Source organism: Semicossyphus pulcher, unplaced genomic scaffold (assembly GCF_022749685.1).
Source record: "Semicossyphus pulcher isolate SPU_LCO1_2020_fin unplaced genomic scaffold, fSemPul1.0.p SCAF_7, whole genome shotgun sequence".
Taxonomy (NCBI): domain Eukaryota; kingdom Metazoa; phylum Chordata; class Actinopteri; order Labriformes; family Labridae; genus Semicossyphus; species Semicossyphus pulcher.
In genome coordinates, this window is record NW_027211748.1 from 22,961,452 (window position 1) to 22,979,669 (window position 18,218).

Sequence of the window (18,218 nt, forward strand, 5' to 3'; positions counted from 1 at the left end):
TATCAAGACGTAACCGGTCTTGATTCCTATGATATGATGTCATATTTAGGTTTAAACATTTCAAATATTGGAAAACGTGTTTTTAGTTAAAGTGGGAATCAGTATTAGGAGACAAAAAGTTGAATCGTCACATAAGTTTCGACACTGATCATCAGCACTCACACATTTGTTAACCAAGTGTTCTGTCAGTGTTTGTATTTCCTGCTGCATCAGTTGTGTCTTTTACAGTACGTCACAAATATTCCACTGAATGACTTCCACTCTGACGGTGATCGGTTCTGACTTGTGAATCACCGTCTGCGACAGCCAACTGGCAAACAGTCCCTTCCTCTTCATTCACAGAAACTCTGGACAGGATGCGCACACTGAGCTGGCAACATAAACAGCAATAAACGCCAAGAGAAGACGCTAATATACACATCACACAGTCCCTGTAATAGTATACTGATGTTATGTGAGAAAGAAGCCATCAACTCGTTATTCAAGAAGAGAAAATTTAAATTGTGTTACAGTGTAAATTTTGGATTTAGATTTAAAGAGATATAGATTTAAAGGGCCAGTTTGCCGATTTTCAACCTCAGTCCTGTCATGCTATTATGGGGAGCTAATGCCAAAAAGATTTGGCTCTGTGCCTTTGGAGGACGCTATCCGCTTCTCCAAGGGGCCCTGGAAAACCTCCGCCAGACTACGTAAAACGCGTCATCTGGTGGAGGCCAGGAAGCTTGCTAAACTACACTTCCTCAATCTAGGACGCCCGCCTCGGATGTCATGTCGCATTCAAAGTGGTCAGTTTTGAAATGTAGACTGCAGACCTGAAGATGTTTTAGACGATCCACCGGTATATTCTCGTCGTGTTTCGGATTCTGTACCGCTCTGAGCCATTGCCTGCAGTGATCAATGTCCTTGACTGGAAAACGGTAGTATTTCACTCCAGCGTCTCTTGCTGGGCTGTTCCTTTCAGAGGGAGGGGCGCAATGCATGCTGGGTGTTGTAGGAATGTAGAATGGTCGAAACCACGAGCTGTTAGTACAACTGTCTTCAAAGCTATGGCGCCATTTTCAAATATTATTGCTTCTATTGATAACAGAGAACAGCAGCTTTGACTGACAGCGGCTTTTTCCAGGGGCGAATTGCTCCTTTAAGACAAAAAAGCTTTTTAGCCTTTTTTTACCCTTTATAGTTTTAGTCGACGGAAACTCAAAACATTTCAGTCCAGTTTTATTCAATAAAAGTCACATTTTAGTCATTACTTTTAGTCAAAACGTTTTTTCTCTTTAAACTAATTCAGTCAGCCTGATACTGGTTCAATCTGCTGTAAAGTCCTTTTATCCATCTTTACATTCATTGTTTCCTGACGCTGTTCTGCACGGGTAATAAAGAACCTCAGCTGAGGTTCTGTGTGTATATGGAAGCTTCTGGAACGTAACTTTACACATGTAAAGCCACAAAACGAAGCCGTGCAGTTACAGTCGCACATGCTGAACATTCCTCTCTTGCCTTATTTACAGCAGCAGTGTTGGTATTTACCGTTACCTGACTGAAGCAGGCAGCCGGTGATCGCTCCTTTTTGTGCGGAAGAAGCCTCAAATGACTGCGAGCACATTTAAGTCCCGTCTCGTCTCGTTAACAAAAACAAAACATAAGTGTCGTCACAGTTTTTATCATCAAAGATCTATTTTTTGCTCGCCAACGTCTCGTCTTCGTCATGGAAGGACGGTCATTGACGAACATTTTTCGTCATAATTTCCGTTAACGAAATGAACACTGGTGTGTTACTATATGATGCTCTGAATAAACGTTGATTTGTTACATCTTCAAGCATTTCTATAAAGGATTTCACCCACAGTAGGAGTTAACATAATCCAGGGATGACACAGTGTAAACGAGCCAGAGTGGAGGTGTTGCTTCCTCTTTAGATTCCACCCCAGCAGCTCGTACGCTTGCATAAATGTGTAGACTGAATACACACAGATCTGACATAATGTTGTGATTAGCTATGTTGAGTGTTCATGGATATAAGTGGCCCATACGATGACTCATGTCACCCATTATTTCTAACTCTGCACCTGCTGAGTGTTACCAGCAGTTTTTACTTTTCCGTGTCAACAAGCATTTGTGCTGCTGAAATGTTTAGTCACACCTGACACCTCGGAGTGGTGAACGATTTATTCCCCACTCAAGCTAAAAATGTGTGCACTCGCGAGGCTGTGAAGTGCTTTGGTTTAAAACACTGTTTAGACTTTTAAATTTTACATCCAATCTTTTAGCAAACAGATTATAACTCGCATGCATTATTCCTGTATTCTCCTGCCTGTACCCGGCTTTAAAGCATAACTGATGCAGCCTTGAGAGGACAGTGTAACACTCCACCATCAGTACGAGCGGCATCGTGGGATGTTATTGTTCAGCTTTTATTGTGCCAGACCAGAATACTAAAATAGTTCACCCCATATGGAGCGTAGTTTGCATCCAAAGCATTGCTGAGTTTTAATGATCAAGACTCCATTAGGTTTCAAACACTCCTCATCGACAGTGGAGCCATTTCCTGTTATGTCAGTAGGCTGGCCTTCAATCAGAGGACACGCATCGAAGGCCCCGTATTGGCCGGTGTCCCCCGCGTCTTTGTGCAGGACTCTGTATCCTCAGCTTCAGGAGATCTGTCGCTAAACCAGCTCTGAGAACAAACAACTGAAACTAATGCTCCCTATGGAGCTACTATTGCTACATTACAGTGTCTCTGTTAGGTGTGTAACCTGCTGTTAGCTTCTCAAAGCCAAAAAGAGAACTCAATCAATAGCAGAGTAAACAAAGCAAACTGCCAACAACCGAGAAGATTGTCTGCTGCATGATGGAGCTCAGCCAAAACAGAAGGAGCGGACTCCCCACTTAGCACTTCTCCTCATTACCTCCTCATGGTGCATAACTCTTAAATGTGTATTCATTGCACAAGAACAACCTCCAGCAGTGCCTTGATGTGCAAATGCAGCTCTCTCTCTCTGCATCCGGCTGAGCTCTGCGCGTGCATGTGTGTGTGTGTGCGAGCAACAATTGGCCACTTCTCCTGAAGAGAAGTTGAAGGTTTTTAAGGTGATTTCTGGTTGGAGCTTATTTGGCTACGAACCGTCTTTTTTAAGCTACTTTTCTCTAAATCCTTTAAGAAGGCTCTAAAACTTTTAGGTGTGCGGAGGAGAGCGTGGGGCAGCGGGGAGGGGTCGGATGATCTCTTCAGGTTGTTAGAGGGAGGAAAGGAAGTGACTGGATTTATGTGGGACTGATCTTTCTTCCTCTTTCTGCCTTGCTTTTACTAATTGCCTTTGTTTTCACCCTCTCTTCTTATCTACCTATCAATCTGTCCACCCTTTCCTTCTTTATCTGTTTCCCATTAATCTCTCTCTCCCTCTCCTGTCTCTCTTCCCTCACCCTCCCCTGCCCGTGTTCTCCCTCAGGGCTCTGTTCCTGGGTCTGTCCAATAACCCTCATATCACTGATTTACACCTGGACATCAGCAGCTGTGAGGTACGCTCTGTCAGTCTGCACCGCTGTAGGTAGATTCACTCATCTTCCTCGTAGATTTAACGCTCGTGGCGATCCCATCATGCTCTGTCTTCCTCCAACAGTTGAGGTCAGCAGGTGCCGGCGTGATTCAGGAGCTGTTTCCTCGAGTTTCATGCGTGGGGACTTTGGACATCTCTGATAATGGTAAGAGACACACCAGCACACACACACACATACAAGGGATGGAGATGGTCTGTTGTTGTGTTAAATATTGAATTTTAACTTATGTAGATGTTTTAAAACCCTGATGACCCTTCTGTAATGTCTTGTGCGGGTCTATAGGGAGCTTTCCAAAGTTTGAAAAAGTAACCCTGATGTTATAGCGATGTTATGGGGTTGCCTCTGCTTCATTGATTAAACCAATGAACCAATAAAGATGTACGATGCATCACCATCTCCTCTCATTGTACAAATGTGAAGCCAAAATATCCCCACAGTCTGAGCAGTAGATCAACTGGTGGAGCCGTGGTATTCATGTCCTGCCCTTTCTGCTAACCAAAACACACATTTAAGATCCTTCATGTCGGCGTCTTTAACAGCAGAACAGCTTCTTGTGTTGGTCTGAAGCAGATGTTCACAGATATGGAAACTTCAATGACTGTAGTGATTGTTTTAGTTACGTCTACTTTGGAACAGATCGGCTGCAGGAGCCGTATTTGTCAACAGAGCTGTCAATCATCCTTTTGACAGCATCAAATAACTAATTCAAAATAAACTTGTCAGAAAAATGAACACATGATAAGAACTAACTATAATGACAGAAACCATGTTTGAGAAAAATGTATTTGACTTGTATTTTGATTTTCTAGTTTGACTCATGTCAAAATACAAGATTTTCATGTAAATAAATGTCTGTTAAGTCACAAGCGGCGCCCAGTTAGTGACACGTTTTCCATCACCCAGCAGTGGTTGGTCTGCCAGAGAGGGTAGGCGGAGCTAAGCAGCTGCTTTTCCGGTCTCTACAAGTGTTGCGAGTAAACAGTAATCTACTATGGCTGAACAAACAAAGAAAAGATGGATGACGACAGATAGAACTTCAAAAATAAGTGAAATCCAAAGAAAAAGCGAGGAAAATCAAGAGTTACAACCGGAGCCAACCGTGGACGTCACACATGCAACACTGTCTGGATATCTGGGAAGTGTGCTCCCGCAATTACCGCTTATCGCCATAGGTGTCGCCAAAGAGAACGAAACTAAGACCTTTTCGAGATTACAACTTTAACGTGGAGGAGGCGGGCTTTATGACCTATACTGCAGCCAGTCAGCAGGGGGCGCTCAAAATGTTGTGGCTTCACTTTTAGGGAGCCGTCATGTTGTTGATCTTTTTATACAGTCCATGATTTAAACAGTAACATTTAAACACCTGAAAGTTACAAATTACAATTTTGGGGTTTGGAAGAGTTGGGAATTTAAGCCACAGGGGTCTTATGAAGACTCCTTTGAGTTGCATTTTGGAATTGGAAAGAGCTTTTTAGAGCTTGACCCATACAAGAGGCTTAACGTAGGGATTAGGGCTCTGCTGTGCAAACTAACCCTTTTTTTAATCTCTTTGAGTATCCAAACTTTATTGATTCACAGAACTTTGTTTGAGCAGTGCTTGTGTTTCAGTTGTCATGTATCATTTTGACGGACAGGGTTGTAAAATTTCTGTCATGATCTTTTATTACCTGTTACTTTTTATTGTTCAAGGACAATGAGTGAAATGTTTTTAAAAGCATTTCACCTTCAATACCAGTTGATCCCAATGTGATATATTACACAGCATAACAAACTTTGCACTCAGAAGAGAGAAAAGGAACAGAAACTGACCGTGTGATCACTTTTCACGTCAGCACCAGGCAAAGCAGATTTAAATGCGCTGGTTGACTTCTCTCAAAGCTACAATGTGGCTGTGGTTACTTTTGTGAACACTCAGTATCACTTTCTGCACGGCAGTGCAGCCCTGCACAAATCCGTACCGCATGTTAGCTTTTCCACAGATATCTTACCTCCTAAGCCACATGAACTCCTGCTCCCACTGAACCCTTTAATCCCTCTTATTGACCTCCTTGTGCCACTTCCTTGCGCTGTACCATTAGCTTCCTGTTGTTGAGAATTATTTGTACTTGCTTATCCTTCATCCTCCAATGCGTCAATCCATCTCTTTTCTACTGGTTATCAACCATATCACAATTATTGACCTTTCAGAAGAAGCTCCGGACACTCAGCTGCTGTGATATCTGGAGAGAGCGTGCTCAGGGTGCTCAAAGATGAGAACAGTAAAAAGAAAGGAACAGGAGAGGAGGGTCTACTACAGACGGTCTAACTGTAACTCTAACGATAGGATGTTAACAGCATTGTTAAGAAAAATCAGGAAAAGATGGCAAATATTGTGTTTAATGTGACTCCTGTGTTAAAGTCATTGTACTACATGCGAATCCCACAGGTGTATTTAAGCTCCTAAATGACTCAAAAAATCAGACTTTAACATGTGTGTGAGGGAATTTACAATTTATAGCAAATGCTCATAGTTAGATTTGTTATAAAATACAGTTTTATTTGTAGAAAATTAAAGGGCTGTTGTTCAAACTTCTCTTAAAAGGAAAAATTGAGCAAAATGAAGGTTCGGCTGGGAGAGCTAATCCCCTTTAATAAACATACATGGAAATTAGAGCTTAGTTAAATCAACAATACCAAAAGCTAATGAAGCGTGAAGGAGGTTTGATTGGCAGAGGGAGGTACAACAGCAAACGGTGTTAACTTCAGTGTATCAGCAGAGGGGTAATGAGAAGAGCCAGAGCTCTACAGCTGCAAGTATGTGATTGGATGTCGCCTGTCAGCTGGTGGCCGAGCAGCCCATGAACAAACCAGTGAATGGAGAGATGAATGAAGCATCAGCTGCATGTGTGACTTTACACATGCACAACAATAATACATGTAAACAAGTTACCGTAAACTCCAGAATATAAGTCGCACTGGAAAATAAGATGCAGTCTGTTTTTGGGGGCATCCAAGAGGGGAAAATGTTTTCTAAAGCTATTTTATAATACAAACGTGTATATAAGGTATTGCAACACTTTTTCCATTTATTTTCATATGAAACGCATTCAAAACATACAAATAATTCCATCTGTTTTTCACCATGTCCCGTTTGCAATCCTGCTAGCTACCGGTGCTGTAGCTAGCGGTAGCTGGCAGCTTATGTTAACGCTGATTGTTCTGAGGTGGCGGCTTCACTGGCGATCATGACGGCGCATGTCTGTGACGAAGCTCTAGCTAGATTATAGCGCCATCGTCTGGGTAAAATACTGTAACACAACATACCTCTCTCTGCTATTATACTGGTATATTGGTCACACTGGTATATAGAACGCAGACCACTTTTTAGATAAAAAAATATGTATTAAAAGTGCTTTGTATGTTACTTTTGTAATCAATGGTAGAATATCAACAGGGCAAAGTGAGGACCTCACAGTCCCAGGCTCACTGCATGTCAATAAGATAAATGCAAATATCTAAGAGAATTTACACATCTAAAGGGCAGTACCAGCTGAGACAGCTCCTTCTTTGTTAGCTGATCTCAGACCTGTCTCGTAAAAGCCAGTTTTAAGACCTTTGTGTTTTTGTTCATACTGAGCAGATATGGGTCATATTCATGGCCGCAACAATACATTTTCATTTATTTATTTATTTTTGAAGATTGCTTTTTTTGGGCCATTTTTGCCTCCATTGATAGGAAAGCTGGAGATAAGACAGGAAATAAGTGGAGAAGAGCGTGGGGGATGACATGCAGCACAGGGCCGAGGACTATGGGCAAGCCCTTTCAACATTTAATCAGTAGCAGTAATAAGAATTGTAGATATCAACAATTGCTTTTTTATTAGTTTGAATTCCAAGTCGACATATCTATAATGTAATTTTGACTAGTTGCAATTTTAATTACAACTCAGTTCTCACTAGTCAAAATGTACCATCATGATATCAACAATTACTTTCTTACTAGTGGAAATGTTCAGTGTAGATATCTGTAACTTAATTACAACTAGTCAACTTTTACCACCGACTTCTATTCACACTCAGTTACAGATATCTATAATTCAGTTTTGACAAGTTGTAATTCCAAGTCGGCATTTCCATAATGTAATTTTGACGAGTTGCAATTCTAATTATGATATTTATAACTCCATTCTCACTAGTCAAAATGTTAATTATTGGGGGCGCTGTTTAGCTCAGTTGGTAGAGCAGGCGCCCCATGTACAGAGGCGTCAGTCCTCGTCGCACTGATCACAGGCTCGACTCCCGGTCTGCCGATCATTTGGTGCATGTCATCCCCCACTCTCTACTCCCAACATTTCCTGTCTATCTTCAGCTTTCCTATAAATAAAGCCAAAGGCCAAAAAAATCATCTTAAAAAAAATAATGTTAATTATTGATTATCAACAATTAAATTCTTACTAGTAGCAATGTTCATTGTAGATATCTACAATTGTTCTTTACCCAAAACTAATATGCTAATGTGTGTGACGTCATACGGTGACCAATGGCTTTGTGGTATTTTAATGAGATGACGCCAACACATCCCAAATGGAATTCGTATATGACTAGTCGAAATGTAATTTCTACATGTGAGAATATATTTGTAACGTGTCAAACTTGTTTTACAGATATCTTAATTGAACATTTTAAAACTAACTTGCTACAAGTCAGCCCTACTGTTTAAATGTTAAAAGGGCGTGCCATACAAGGACAGGAGTAAAACCTGCGCCCGCTGCGCCGAGGGCTGTAGCCTCTATACACGGGGCGCAAATACCACAATATGCTTGACACACAAAGAATGCACTATTATTCACTATTAATATTTTCGAGAGGAACATTTTACAGAATAGCAGGTAAAGTGATGTTTCAAACTGGAAGATCTTTTCCGTGTGGAGTGTGCATCGATTTTCAGCTGATCTGACAATGCCTCGGTACTCAGACTTCTACATGTACGGCATCATGTATAGCCTGCTCTTAGAGGGAGTCTGAAGGTGGCAGGGTACATTCAAAATGTGGTGGGTGTACTTATGTTGAGAACTTCCCTCTTATTCTACAGCAAAAGATGTCCTGAACTTTCTTTTGATCCTTGTGACTCAGGAAACATTACTAATCCTCTCCTCATACCTCGCACTGTCTCTGTGGTGAATCACTGTATTCTTTGAAAGTCACAGATGACTGAAGACAGACTTTCATTCATACTTTAATAACAAATCTTTTGAGACACTCTTCACCTTGAAGCTACTCCTCGCTATGACATTCATCCTACGCTTAACAACCCATCACTTCATTCTTTTGCACTGTAAATGTTAAAGATGCATTTTTGGTACCTCAGAGTATTATACTTCCAATCTGACTGAAACACAGCTAATGGGATGACCACTGCCTTCATCTCTAATTAGCCCTTTAGCTCTTCAGTATTTTTAGTAATCTCTTATTTAACACTATAACGTCTGTGGTGCTGCCCCGTTCTGCTCTAAATCGTCATAGTTCCCTGTCATTGATACAAGAATAAACCTGCATTCATGCCGTGTAAGCTCATTTAAGCTCAGGTATTTTTGCTCTGTGAATGAGCCTTTTGAGTCCTTGTGGCTGAAATATCTTGCCATGGTAACAACTTCCTTTTAGCAGCATGCTCCATCCTTGAGCCTTTGAAAACGTGCGTGGGCGGGAGCGTAGGGGGGGTTAATTGGGAGTATTTTGGAATTTTCAGTGGGCCGTGGGATTCAGCTCCAAAACAGACCGTGAGACTGAAACTGAGTGCTGAAAGCCAGAAATGTTAGCACCCGGCAGAGTAAGAGATGAGTCACGAGAATGACAGCTGAGAATTTTATGTAGTAAAGAATCTGCCAGATTCGTTTTAGTATATAAAAAACATCTTGTCTTTTTATTGTGTTTAAAATTTAAGTTGGAATTCACTTAGAATGAATTGCGGACGCTGATAGCTCCATAAATTGCGCATCATTTGCCCCCACTATCTGCCCCGTCTCAAGGTCTGATTCACAAAGCAGATTGCACTGATGATACAAAAGAGCAAACACGCCCATTAAGTTGGCAGATCCGTGCAGTTTGCTCTTGTTTTGTGTCTGATTGTGGAGAGAAGCTGTTTGCAGCTCCACTCTCTGCTGCGCGGTGCACTCTCAGACATTAGTCGATTGCACACTGACGGATCTGAACTCCACGCACAGATCGATGATGAGCAGGGAGAGGAGGGGGCAGCTCTTTTAACATTTTATTGTAAAGTCCAGATTCAACAGGTGTATACTAGTTTCACTGTATGTAACACAGCTTCATTTTTTCTTTAATGGAGTGTCGTTTTGGCTCTTCGGCTATTTAAACCTGGCCCTCTCAACCCCGATTCCCCAGCTCCACAAAATTAAGTAAGAGACGTGTTCATGCTACGTGCCTCCCTAAGGCGCCAAAGTAGGAGTCAAAAGAAAAGGTAGGGTAACAGTTACATTGAACACAAAATATACCGGAGAACATAGTGCTGCTTTGCCAGGTTCATGCAAACTGACTGACTTATAAAAGTAAAACTAATATAGTAGTACAGTATTCTGTGTGTTTTTAGTGTGAGTGACACGCATACACACAGAGGCTGTAGCAATACACCTGAAACTTCTAGATGAAGTCATTACCTTGCCCACGAAGCCCACACACTCTAATATTTGGTTGGACCGCCTTTAGCTTTGTTTACGGCACGCATTCGCCGTGGCATCGTTTTGATAAGTTTATGCAATGTCACATTTATTTCCGTCCAGAGTTGCATTCATTTTTCAATCTTGTTTTGATGATGGGACAGTCGGGCCGCTGCATAAAGTCTTCTCCAGCACATCCCAAAGATGCTCAATGGGGTGAAGGTCTGGACTCTGTGGTGGCCAATCCATGTGTGAAAATGATGTCTCATTTTGAGCCTGATGAATCGTGGGAACGAGTAACTATCTTTTCCACAACCACAGAATACGTCTTCCGACATGGTTGTTTAAGAAATGAGAAGCTACTCAATGCATCAGTTAGGGTTAAATAACTTGTTGCTGCCGTCATTTTCCAATGGAAGGCTTTTACCTATTTGCTTAGTTAAATCCAGGTGGTGACTTTTTTTTGGCCAGTAATAGTCAAAGTAAATGTAGATGGATGCCAGTAGCATTTGGGTGTTATTAGCTTAAGTGCCTATTTACACTCGGATACAAATATACAATTCAGTTCAGGCACTTTATTCTACACTTGAAATATTCATACATTACACACGTACATTATCTAATGTGTGCCCGGGCGCAAATAGTATTGTTGGCTACGGACACCTGGGTTATTGTTTCTGCCATGCTAACGCTATACACACCCGGGTGCAAATAGCCACATTGACTATTCTACCCCAAGTGCAAATAGCATCGTTGGCTACGGACACCGGGGTGCAAATAGCATCTGCCTTTTTTTAAACGAGCGTGCAACAGCAGCTCGTCCATATGATGATCCCTGTCATGCGTAACGGCTCCAGACCGTCTCCACACATGTGGACAAAGTGTGCCGTCATGCTCAGTGTAACCTCTGAGCGTGACAGCCCTTATAATACTGCAACGCAGTTACCAGCAGCTCTCTACAGACAGTAATATCTTCACTCTAACTGCGCGGTGCTGCTGCTTGTGAATTAGGTGCTTTTTGCCACGAGACTCATTTATACAGAAAGGGGCAAAATTTGCTCTGCAGCACACTTTGGGGTGCATTCAACCCTCTGCGTGTGCTTGGAGAATGAGGCTTTTTGTGTCATTTGCACAGGTTTAGCGGGCGCAAGAAACGCTCCTGTAGTGAATTCCCCCCCAAGTCTCAAAGTTTCAGCCAGTTCTCTAATTTGACCTGGAGGATTAGAGATAAATCTACATCGAGGCGGGTTTAACAAAAGCTCCAGAGAGTGCAGTATTGCTAGCGTTGCATTTGTGCTCCTTTAATGTGTGTGTTGTGTTCTGTTGTGTGCAGGTTTGGACGCTGATTTGCTGGCTGTCATCCCGGCGTTCTCCAGACACCCCTCCCTCAAACACCTGATGCTTGGGAAGAACTTCAACATCAAGGGCAGGTACGGACCACGCGGGGGAACCTGGCGTACAGATGGTGGTGGAGATGATTCTGATGATGAATGTTTCCCTCTTCTCTCTCTGCCTCCTCAGGGTGCTGGATGAAATTCTGCAGAAACTGGTTCATTTGGTGCAAGAGGAAGAGTGTGTGAGTTGGGTTATGTAACATATTGTGCGCACACACACACACAAATCCTCCGTGGCATTCCGCACAGATGCACGCCTACACATACCTTGCAGATTTGTAGCCACACACGCACACACACACACATCCGTTTCACGCACGAACACTTGCCACCATTTAAATTCACCGTTTAAATTCGCCTGCCCTCATTCATGTGCATTTAAGCTCAATCTGCCACCTGCCACACTCGCAAGGTGCAAACATGCACACCAGTCGTGTCGTCTCTGTACTCGGACGAGAGTGATTCACGTGGTCGCAGTTCATTCACGAGGCTCCCGGGGCTCTCTGCTCTACGCTCTGCAAATCCAGCATGACAAGTAGCTTACTCAATTATTTACCACTGCTGATGGTGATAGCTCACAACTGTGCTCTTTCATTGAAATACGGTCCGATGAATGTGTGCAAGAGAGGGACAGATTGGTGTGAATGTGTGAGTTCAAAGGAAGTACACCGCGTTTGTCAGAGATTTGGCCTGCTAGTCCACTCACCCAGGAAGTGATGTAAACACGAGCATCAGAATCGTCTGTGCTTGTCCTCTGCACAGCTTTGGTTCAGTGCCCAGTGTTAACGCTTCAGTACATGAGTCACAGAAGGCTGCGAGCATCAAGAGTGAGAAAATGACAACTCCCTGCAGCATATTCAAAATACTCGAGCAAACAATCTGTCTCTCTGTGCCTGTTCCTCCAGCATGAAGCAGGACACAGTGGAGGGTTAGCTGAGCCTATCAGAAAGATTGGGAGCAGAGGGAAACAGTTCGTAGGCTGTGGTTGGTGGACAGTGTTATCTTTGGTGTCTAAATTTCACTGATTAACATGTTATGGCTCATTTGGCATACTGACATGAAAGTGGTATCTGACTCTTGCTTCGGGTCGGGGTCCTGCTCACCCTGTCGGGGTTCCATTCTGCGATAACAACCTGCTCACTATACATTATCCTGCTTATACTTATTATTTACTCACATTAAAATGAGCTAAGCTAGCTGTTATTACTCACATTAAAATGAGCTAACCTAGCTGTTTTCACTCACATTAAAATTAGCTAAGCTAACTGATTGTGCCGGATTGTGTGATCACAGCCCGTCCCTAGCAACGGTCTGTTCTTCATAGCAACAATCTTCTCTATTGAGAAATAACAGACCTCTGGAATTTTTAACCAATCGCAATCAACTATTTCACAGAGCGGTCAAACAAAATGTGTTATATAAAACTCTGTATGGTTAATATTAGAGTGGCAGATGAGTATGTTGGTCCTCATTGGAGATATTTTCACAAGATTGAAAAATGTGGTTAGTTTTGGTGGTATTAAACTAATGTGTTACCTGAATCTGTAATTATAATACTTTTCTTGTTTTTATAACACTTGCCCTGAAAAGTTTCCATTTTACTCTTTTTAGGACATCTTTGATGGTTTTAACAATTTCTAAAGCTTAAATGAAAAAAGTATTTCCACCACAGTTCATAGTTGATGAGGTTCTTAATCAAAAAGCACAGCTCAGAAATGGGTTCTGGTGAAAGAAAGGAGACAAACTCATTTGGAAATAGTTCAAATAAGCAGTCGATTCGTTTTCTCTCGGTCTCTCTGCAGAAGTAAAAAATCCAATAAATGATTCATCTGCAGCTCGGCTGAAAATGAATCAGAATCTGATTTTTATCCAAGTTCTTGTATAATTGATTGATAAAAATGAAAATTGTTCTACACATTTTGTTTAAATTATCAAACTACTGTTAAGTGTCCAAATACTTGAAATAAAAAGTGAAATAATAATGAGCCCCCCCCACACACACACATTTACATAACTCTGAAAGTAAACTGAAAGTTCTTTATATTTAAAATCATGTTCCATCTCGTTTCCTCACTCTCTCTCTCCCTTCCCTTCCTCCCCCAGGTCCTGCAGTCCCTCTCCCTGGCTGACTCGCGGCTCCGGCAGCGGGGCACCGTGCTGGTCAACGCTCTGGGCTCCAACGCCTGCCTACGAAAGGTGGACCTGAGCGGCAACCTCCTGGAGGACTCAGGTGCCAAGATGCTCAGCAAAGCCCTGCAGATTAACACAACACTCAGGTCTGTGTGTGTTTTTCTTATTTTCAGTATATATATATTAGGGACGCACAACATTATCTGCATGTTATTGGTATCTGCAGATAATGAAGAAAATGACATATTGGTATCGGCAGATATGTAATTTGCTAATTTGTTAATTCTGCCGATATTTTTCGCCGATAAAACACTTAACACTTAAACACGTAAAAAAAATAATTAAATTCTGCCTAAATGCTCGCAGAATTGATTCGCTAAAAAATCTTGACGTTATGCTCCAACATTAACTTGGTACAAGTGTGCGCGCACTGCCTGCGCAAAGTTATCAACAATATACAAATAAAGACTAATAAGTCACAGAAATTTGAGCCAATGAACAGAAGTTAAACAGCGTTCACAACTCTTAACTAGCTAACCGTTAGCTCACATTCACGTCATTTTATCGACTTCACAACATCAATAGACATTCAAAATAGACACGCGGCCAAAGCCGACACTAACAGAGTGTAACATAAACATCAGTGCAAAACTAACTAACATATTCATGGACGCACACACGATAAAAAGAGTCCGTCAGTGATCACTGATGTCTCCGTAGTAGGTGCAGTAAACAAAGCATGTCTCCCTCACTGCTGTGTTTATGGGGGATGCTGCATTAAGGTGCGCTCAGAAACGTGAGTGATCAGACACGTGACCTTTGACACGTGATCGCCTCTTCCGTCAAGCGTGAAGAAGGCAAAATGTCTTAGGTATGGCAGTATTGGCCACTACAATAAGAGTAGGCATGATTTAAATTCCACTACAGGGAAGACTTGATGTTCCCTGCTATTAGGTGGAAAAAACACGTGCCTAATATATTGATATCGAAATCAGCAATCAGCAAAAAGGGTCGGAAAATATCGGCATATCGGATATTGGCAAAAAATCTAATATCGTGCATCCCTAATATATATATATATATATATATACATATACATATATACATACATATACATATATATATATATATATATATATATATATATATATATGTATGTATATATATATTACTACTCCGATTGGAGTGATGGAGGGTTTTCCTTGCAGAGGAGGATACAGGTGAAGTAAGGCCAGAGAAAAAGAGGTGCTAGAGGACAGATAAAAGAATGGGGTCGGATAGAAAATTAATATGTTTGGTATGGTTTGGGGAGAGGATATAGTGAGCCTGCTGAGAGGCAAAAAAAACAGTGACTTCAGTGCAGCGCTTCAAAGTGAAGCATGTTGGAGATAAGAAGGTAAGACAGGTGTTGGAGGGGTAGCGAGGAGAATCGGTGGAGGGAAGGAGGAAGGGGAAAATGGCCTGCAGGCGTACAAAGTATTGCACCAACCTTAAGAAGAAGAAGAAGAAGAAGCGATCGAATGAGGACGTGTTTGTGGTTTGGAAAGAGTGGATCTAAACCCAGAGAATAGAGGTAGGAAGAGAGACAGGTGTTGGGATGCACGTATTGGGACGGGGAAATGGTTGGCTATGGATTAGAGAGGGAGAAAGTTAGGCAGGCACGGGGGAGGGAGACCTCCCAAGGAGTGAGATTTGGGTTTAGCTGATTGAATTTCTAGGGCACAGCGAGTTGGGGGAAGGAGGGATGGTGGTGGAGGAGGAGGAGGAGGAGGATGGATGAAAGGAAAGAGGGGCTGAAAATGACTGATATATTAAAAACAGGAGTTAGACAGTGCGGAGTGTAGGTGGAGAAACTGCTCTGTGAAATAACAGACGCTCATTAGTTTCATGGCAGTTGTTCGTGCATTCATAATGTAGAGTTTAAGGACTCATTGTATATGTATACCATGGAGGAAGTCCTGACAAATGTCAGTCTGTCTGTGTTTTGTGCAGCTGCATGGTCAGATAAGAACTGTGACTATGAAACTATGGCCTGTGTGTGTGTGTGTGTGTGTGTGTGTGTGTGTGTGTGTGTGCAGCTTTGGAAAGCGTCTGATCTCCCTCTTCCTCTCTCTGCCTGTCTTCCCCCATTTCCTTCTGGTTTGATCCGCTCTCAGGAGTGTGACGTGGGATCGCAACAACACCACAGCGACAGGCTTCCAAGATGTGGCGAGAGCGCTGGAGCAGTAAGACGACACAACACACACACACACACACACACACACACACACACACAGACACACACAATAAAAAACTGTTTGAAGAGGGGAGCACACATAAAACGGATCAGTCACGCACACACAGGCAGATTACCATCTCTGTACAATGTTTACTATTACACAGTGTTTCATCAGTCCTCTGACGTGCGTGTCTGTCAAACTGTTGTTATTTAAGTGTGTGCGGCTGTGATGTTACTTTTCATGTGTGTCTGTGTGTGTGGGTGCATTTGCGTATTAGGGAATTGGAGACAGCTAAAGTGCTGCGGGTGTTTTTGTTTGTTCTTGTTAACATCACATTTCTTCCAGTTTATTATTGAAGGCTAATATTATCTTTCGCTCTCTTCCTTCTCTCTCCACTTAATAGCAACTTCACCCTTCAGTACATGCCCCTCCCCCTCAGTGATGTCACACAGGCGTACCGCAGCGCCCCGGAGAAGACGGACCAAGCCATGACTAAGGTGAGAGGAGCTCCAGTCCTTCAGTGCGTGGTGCCTGATGTTGCTGAATCATGTAATGTAATTGCAGGTGGTGAATAACAGAGTTAATTGACAATTAGGGTCAGAATGATTCCGGGGTTTGATGAATGACTTTCATTTGCTCGAGGATCGGAAGTGATGATTAAAGTTTTTATGGACTATAACATCTCTGTTCTGGAAACCAGGGCGACCAGAGCGAGAGAGAGAGAGGAGAGATAGCATCAGAAGTTTACAGAATTGCCAGAAACTGGATTTAAAGGGGTACAAAACAGAAGAGATAATACATGTGTGTATTACACTGATCAGCTATAACATTATGACCACTGACAGGTGAAGTGAATACGATTGATTATCTCGTTACAATGGCAGCTGTCAGTGGGTGGGATATGTTAGGCATTAAGTGAATCTTTTGTCCTTGAAGTTGATGTGTTGGAAGCAGGAAAAATGGGCAAGTTTAAAGCCCCCACTCAGTGAAAATCAAGTGTTTAACCTTGTAAACATCTGCATGTGGTGTTCTTCAAGTGCTACAAGACATATCAGGGACAACATAAGCAGTCATCTCCATGGCTGGGCCTGTCTGCTTTTAAACTGCAGCGTACCAAGGACAGGCTGAACAACACGTTTTCAGGAGCCAATCCCGTTAATGGACGGGGTGACGCTATGCATATCGTTATGTGCAACCCATGGCAACCACTTCGGCGATGCGCGAGCCGGCTAAAACAGTAATTTTTGCAAACTCACTACTGACTACTAAAGTTAATGTTACTACTACTAATTACTACATATCAAACGAGCTAAGTTTCAACAAGTTGCAACTAAACGATGGCAGAGACGTGTTTTGTTTTCGGCTGTAATTTTACACAATTTAATATCTCAAGCAGAGCATTTTATGTCTTAAAACATGACTGGAGCTGGTTTTTAAGGCTGTGAGCGACTTTGACAAGGGCCAAATTGTGATGGCTAGATGACTGGGTCAGAGCATCTCCTTAACTGCAGCTCTTGTGGGGTGTTCCCGGTCTGCAGCGGTCAGGACCTGCCAAAAGTGGTCAAAGGAAGTAAAAGAGGTGAACAAGCGACAGGGTCATGGGCAGCCAAGGCTCGCTGATGCATGTGAGAAGCGAAGGCTGGCCACCAGTGTGGTCCGATCCAACAGAAGAGCTACTGTACCTCAAACTGTTAAAAGTTATTGCTGGTTCTGATTGAAAGATGTCAGAACACACAGAGCATTGTTGTGTGTGGGTCTGCATAGCTGCAGACTGGTCAGGGTGCTCATAATGACCACTGTCCACCACTGAGTGTGCCTCCAATGGACACATGAGCATCAGAACTGGACCACGGAGCAATGAAAGAAGGCGGCCTGGTCTGATGAATTACGTTTTCTTTTACATCATGTGGATGGCCAGGTGTGTGTGCGTCTCTTACATGTGCTATGGAATGAAGGCGAGCCGGCGGAGGCGGTGTGATGCTTTGGGCAATGTCCTGCTGGGAAACCTCGGGTCCTGCCATTCATGTGGATGTTACTTTGACACGTACCGCCTACCTAAACATTGTAGCAGACCAAGAACACCCCTTCATGGAAACAGTATTCCTCGATGGTAGTGGCCTCTTTCGGCAGGATAATGCGCCCTGCCACACTGCAGACATGGCTCAGGAAATATTTGAGGAACACAACGAGTTCAAAGTGTTGACTCGGCCTCCAAATACCCCAGATCTCAACCCAATCGAATAATGGTGGAATGTCTTGGACAAACAAGT

General features: G+C 42.6%; 1 protein-coding gene across 1 annotated transcript in view; it reads left to right on the forward strand.

Annotated features, from left to right (window-relative positions):
• carmil3 (capping protein regulator and myosin 1 linker 3) overlaps positions 1-18,218 on the forward strand; it is a 119,465-nt gene that overhangs the window by 66,293 nt on the left and 34,954 nt on the right. The window contains exons 17-23 of the mRNA XM_069685403.1: positions 3,447-3,516; positions 3,618-3,699; positions 11,539-11,635; positions 11,727-11,781; positions 13,703-13,875; positions 15,886-15,954; positions 16,352-16,445. Coding sequence (XP_069541504.1) covers positions 3,447-3,516; positions 3,618-3,699; positions 11,539-11,635; positions 11,727-11,781; positions 13,703-13,875; positions 15,886-15,954; positions 16,352-16,445 — 640 coding nt within the window. The remainder of the gene's footprint in view (positions 1-3,446; positions 3,517-3,617; positions 3,700-11,538; positions 11,636-11,726; positions 11,782-13,702; positions 13,876-15,885; positions 15,955-16,351; positions 16,446-18,218) is intronic.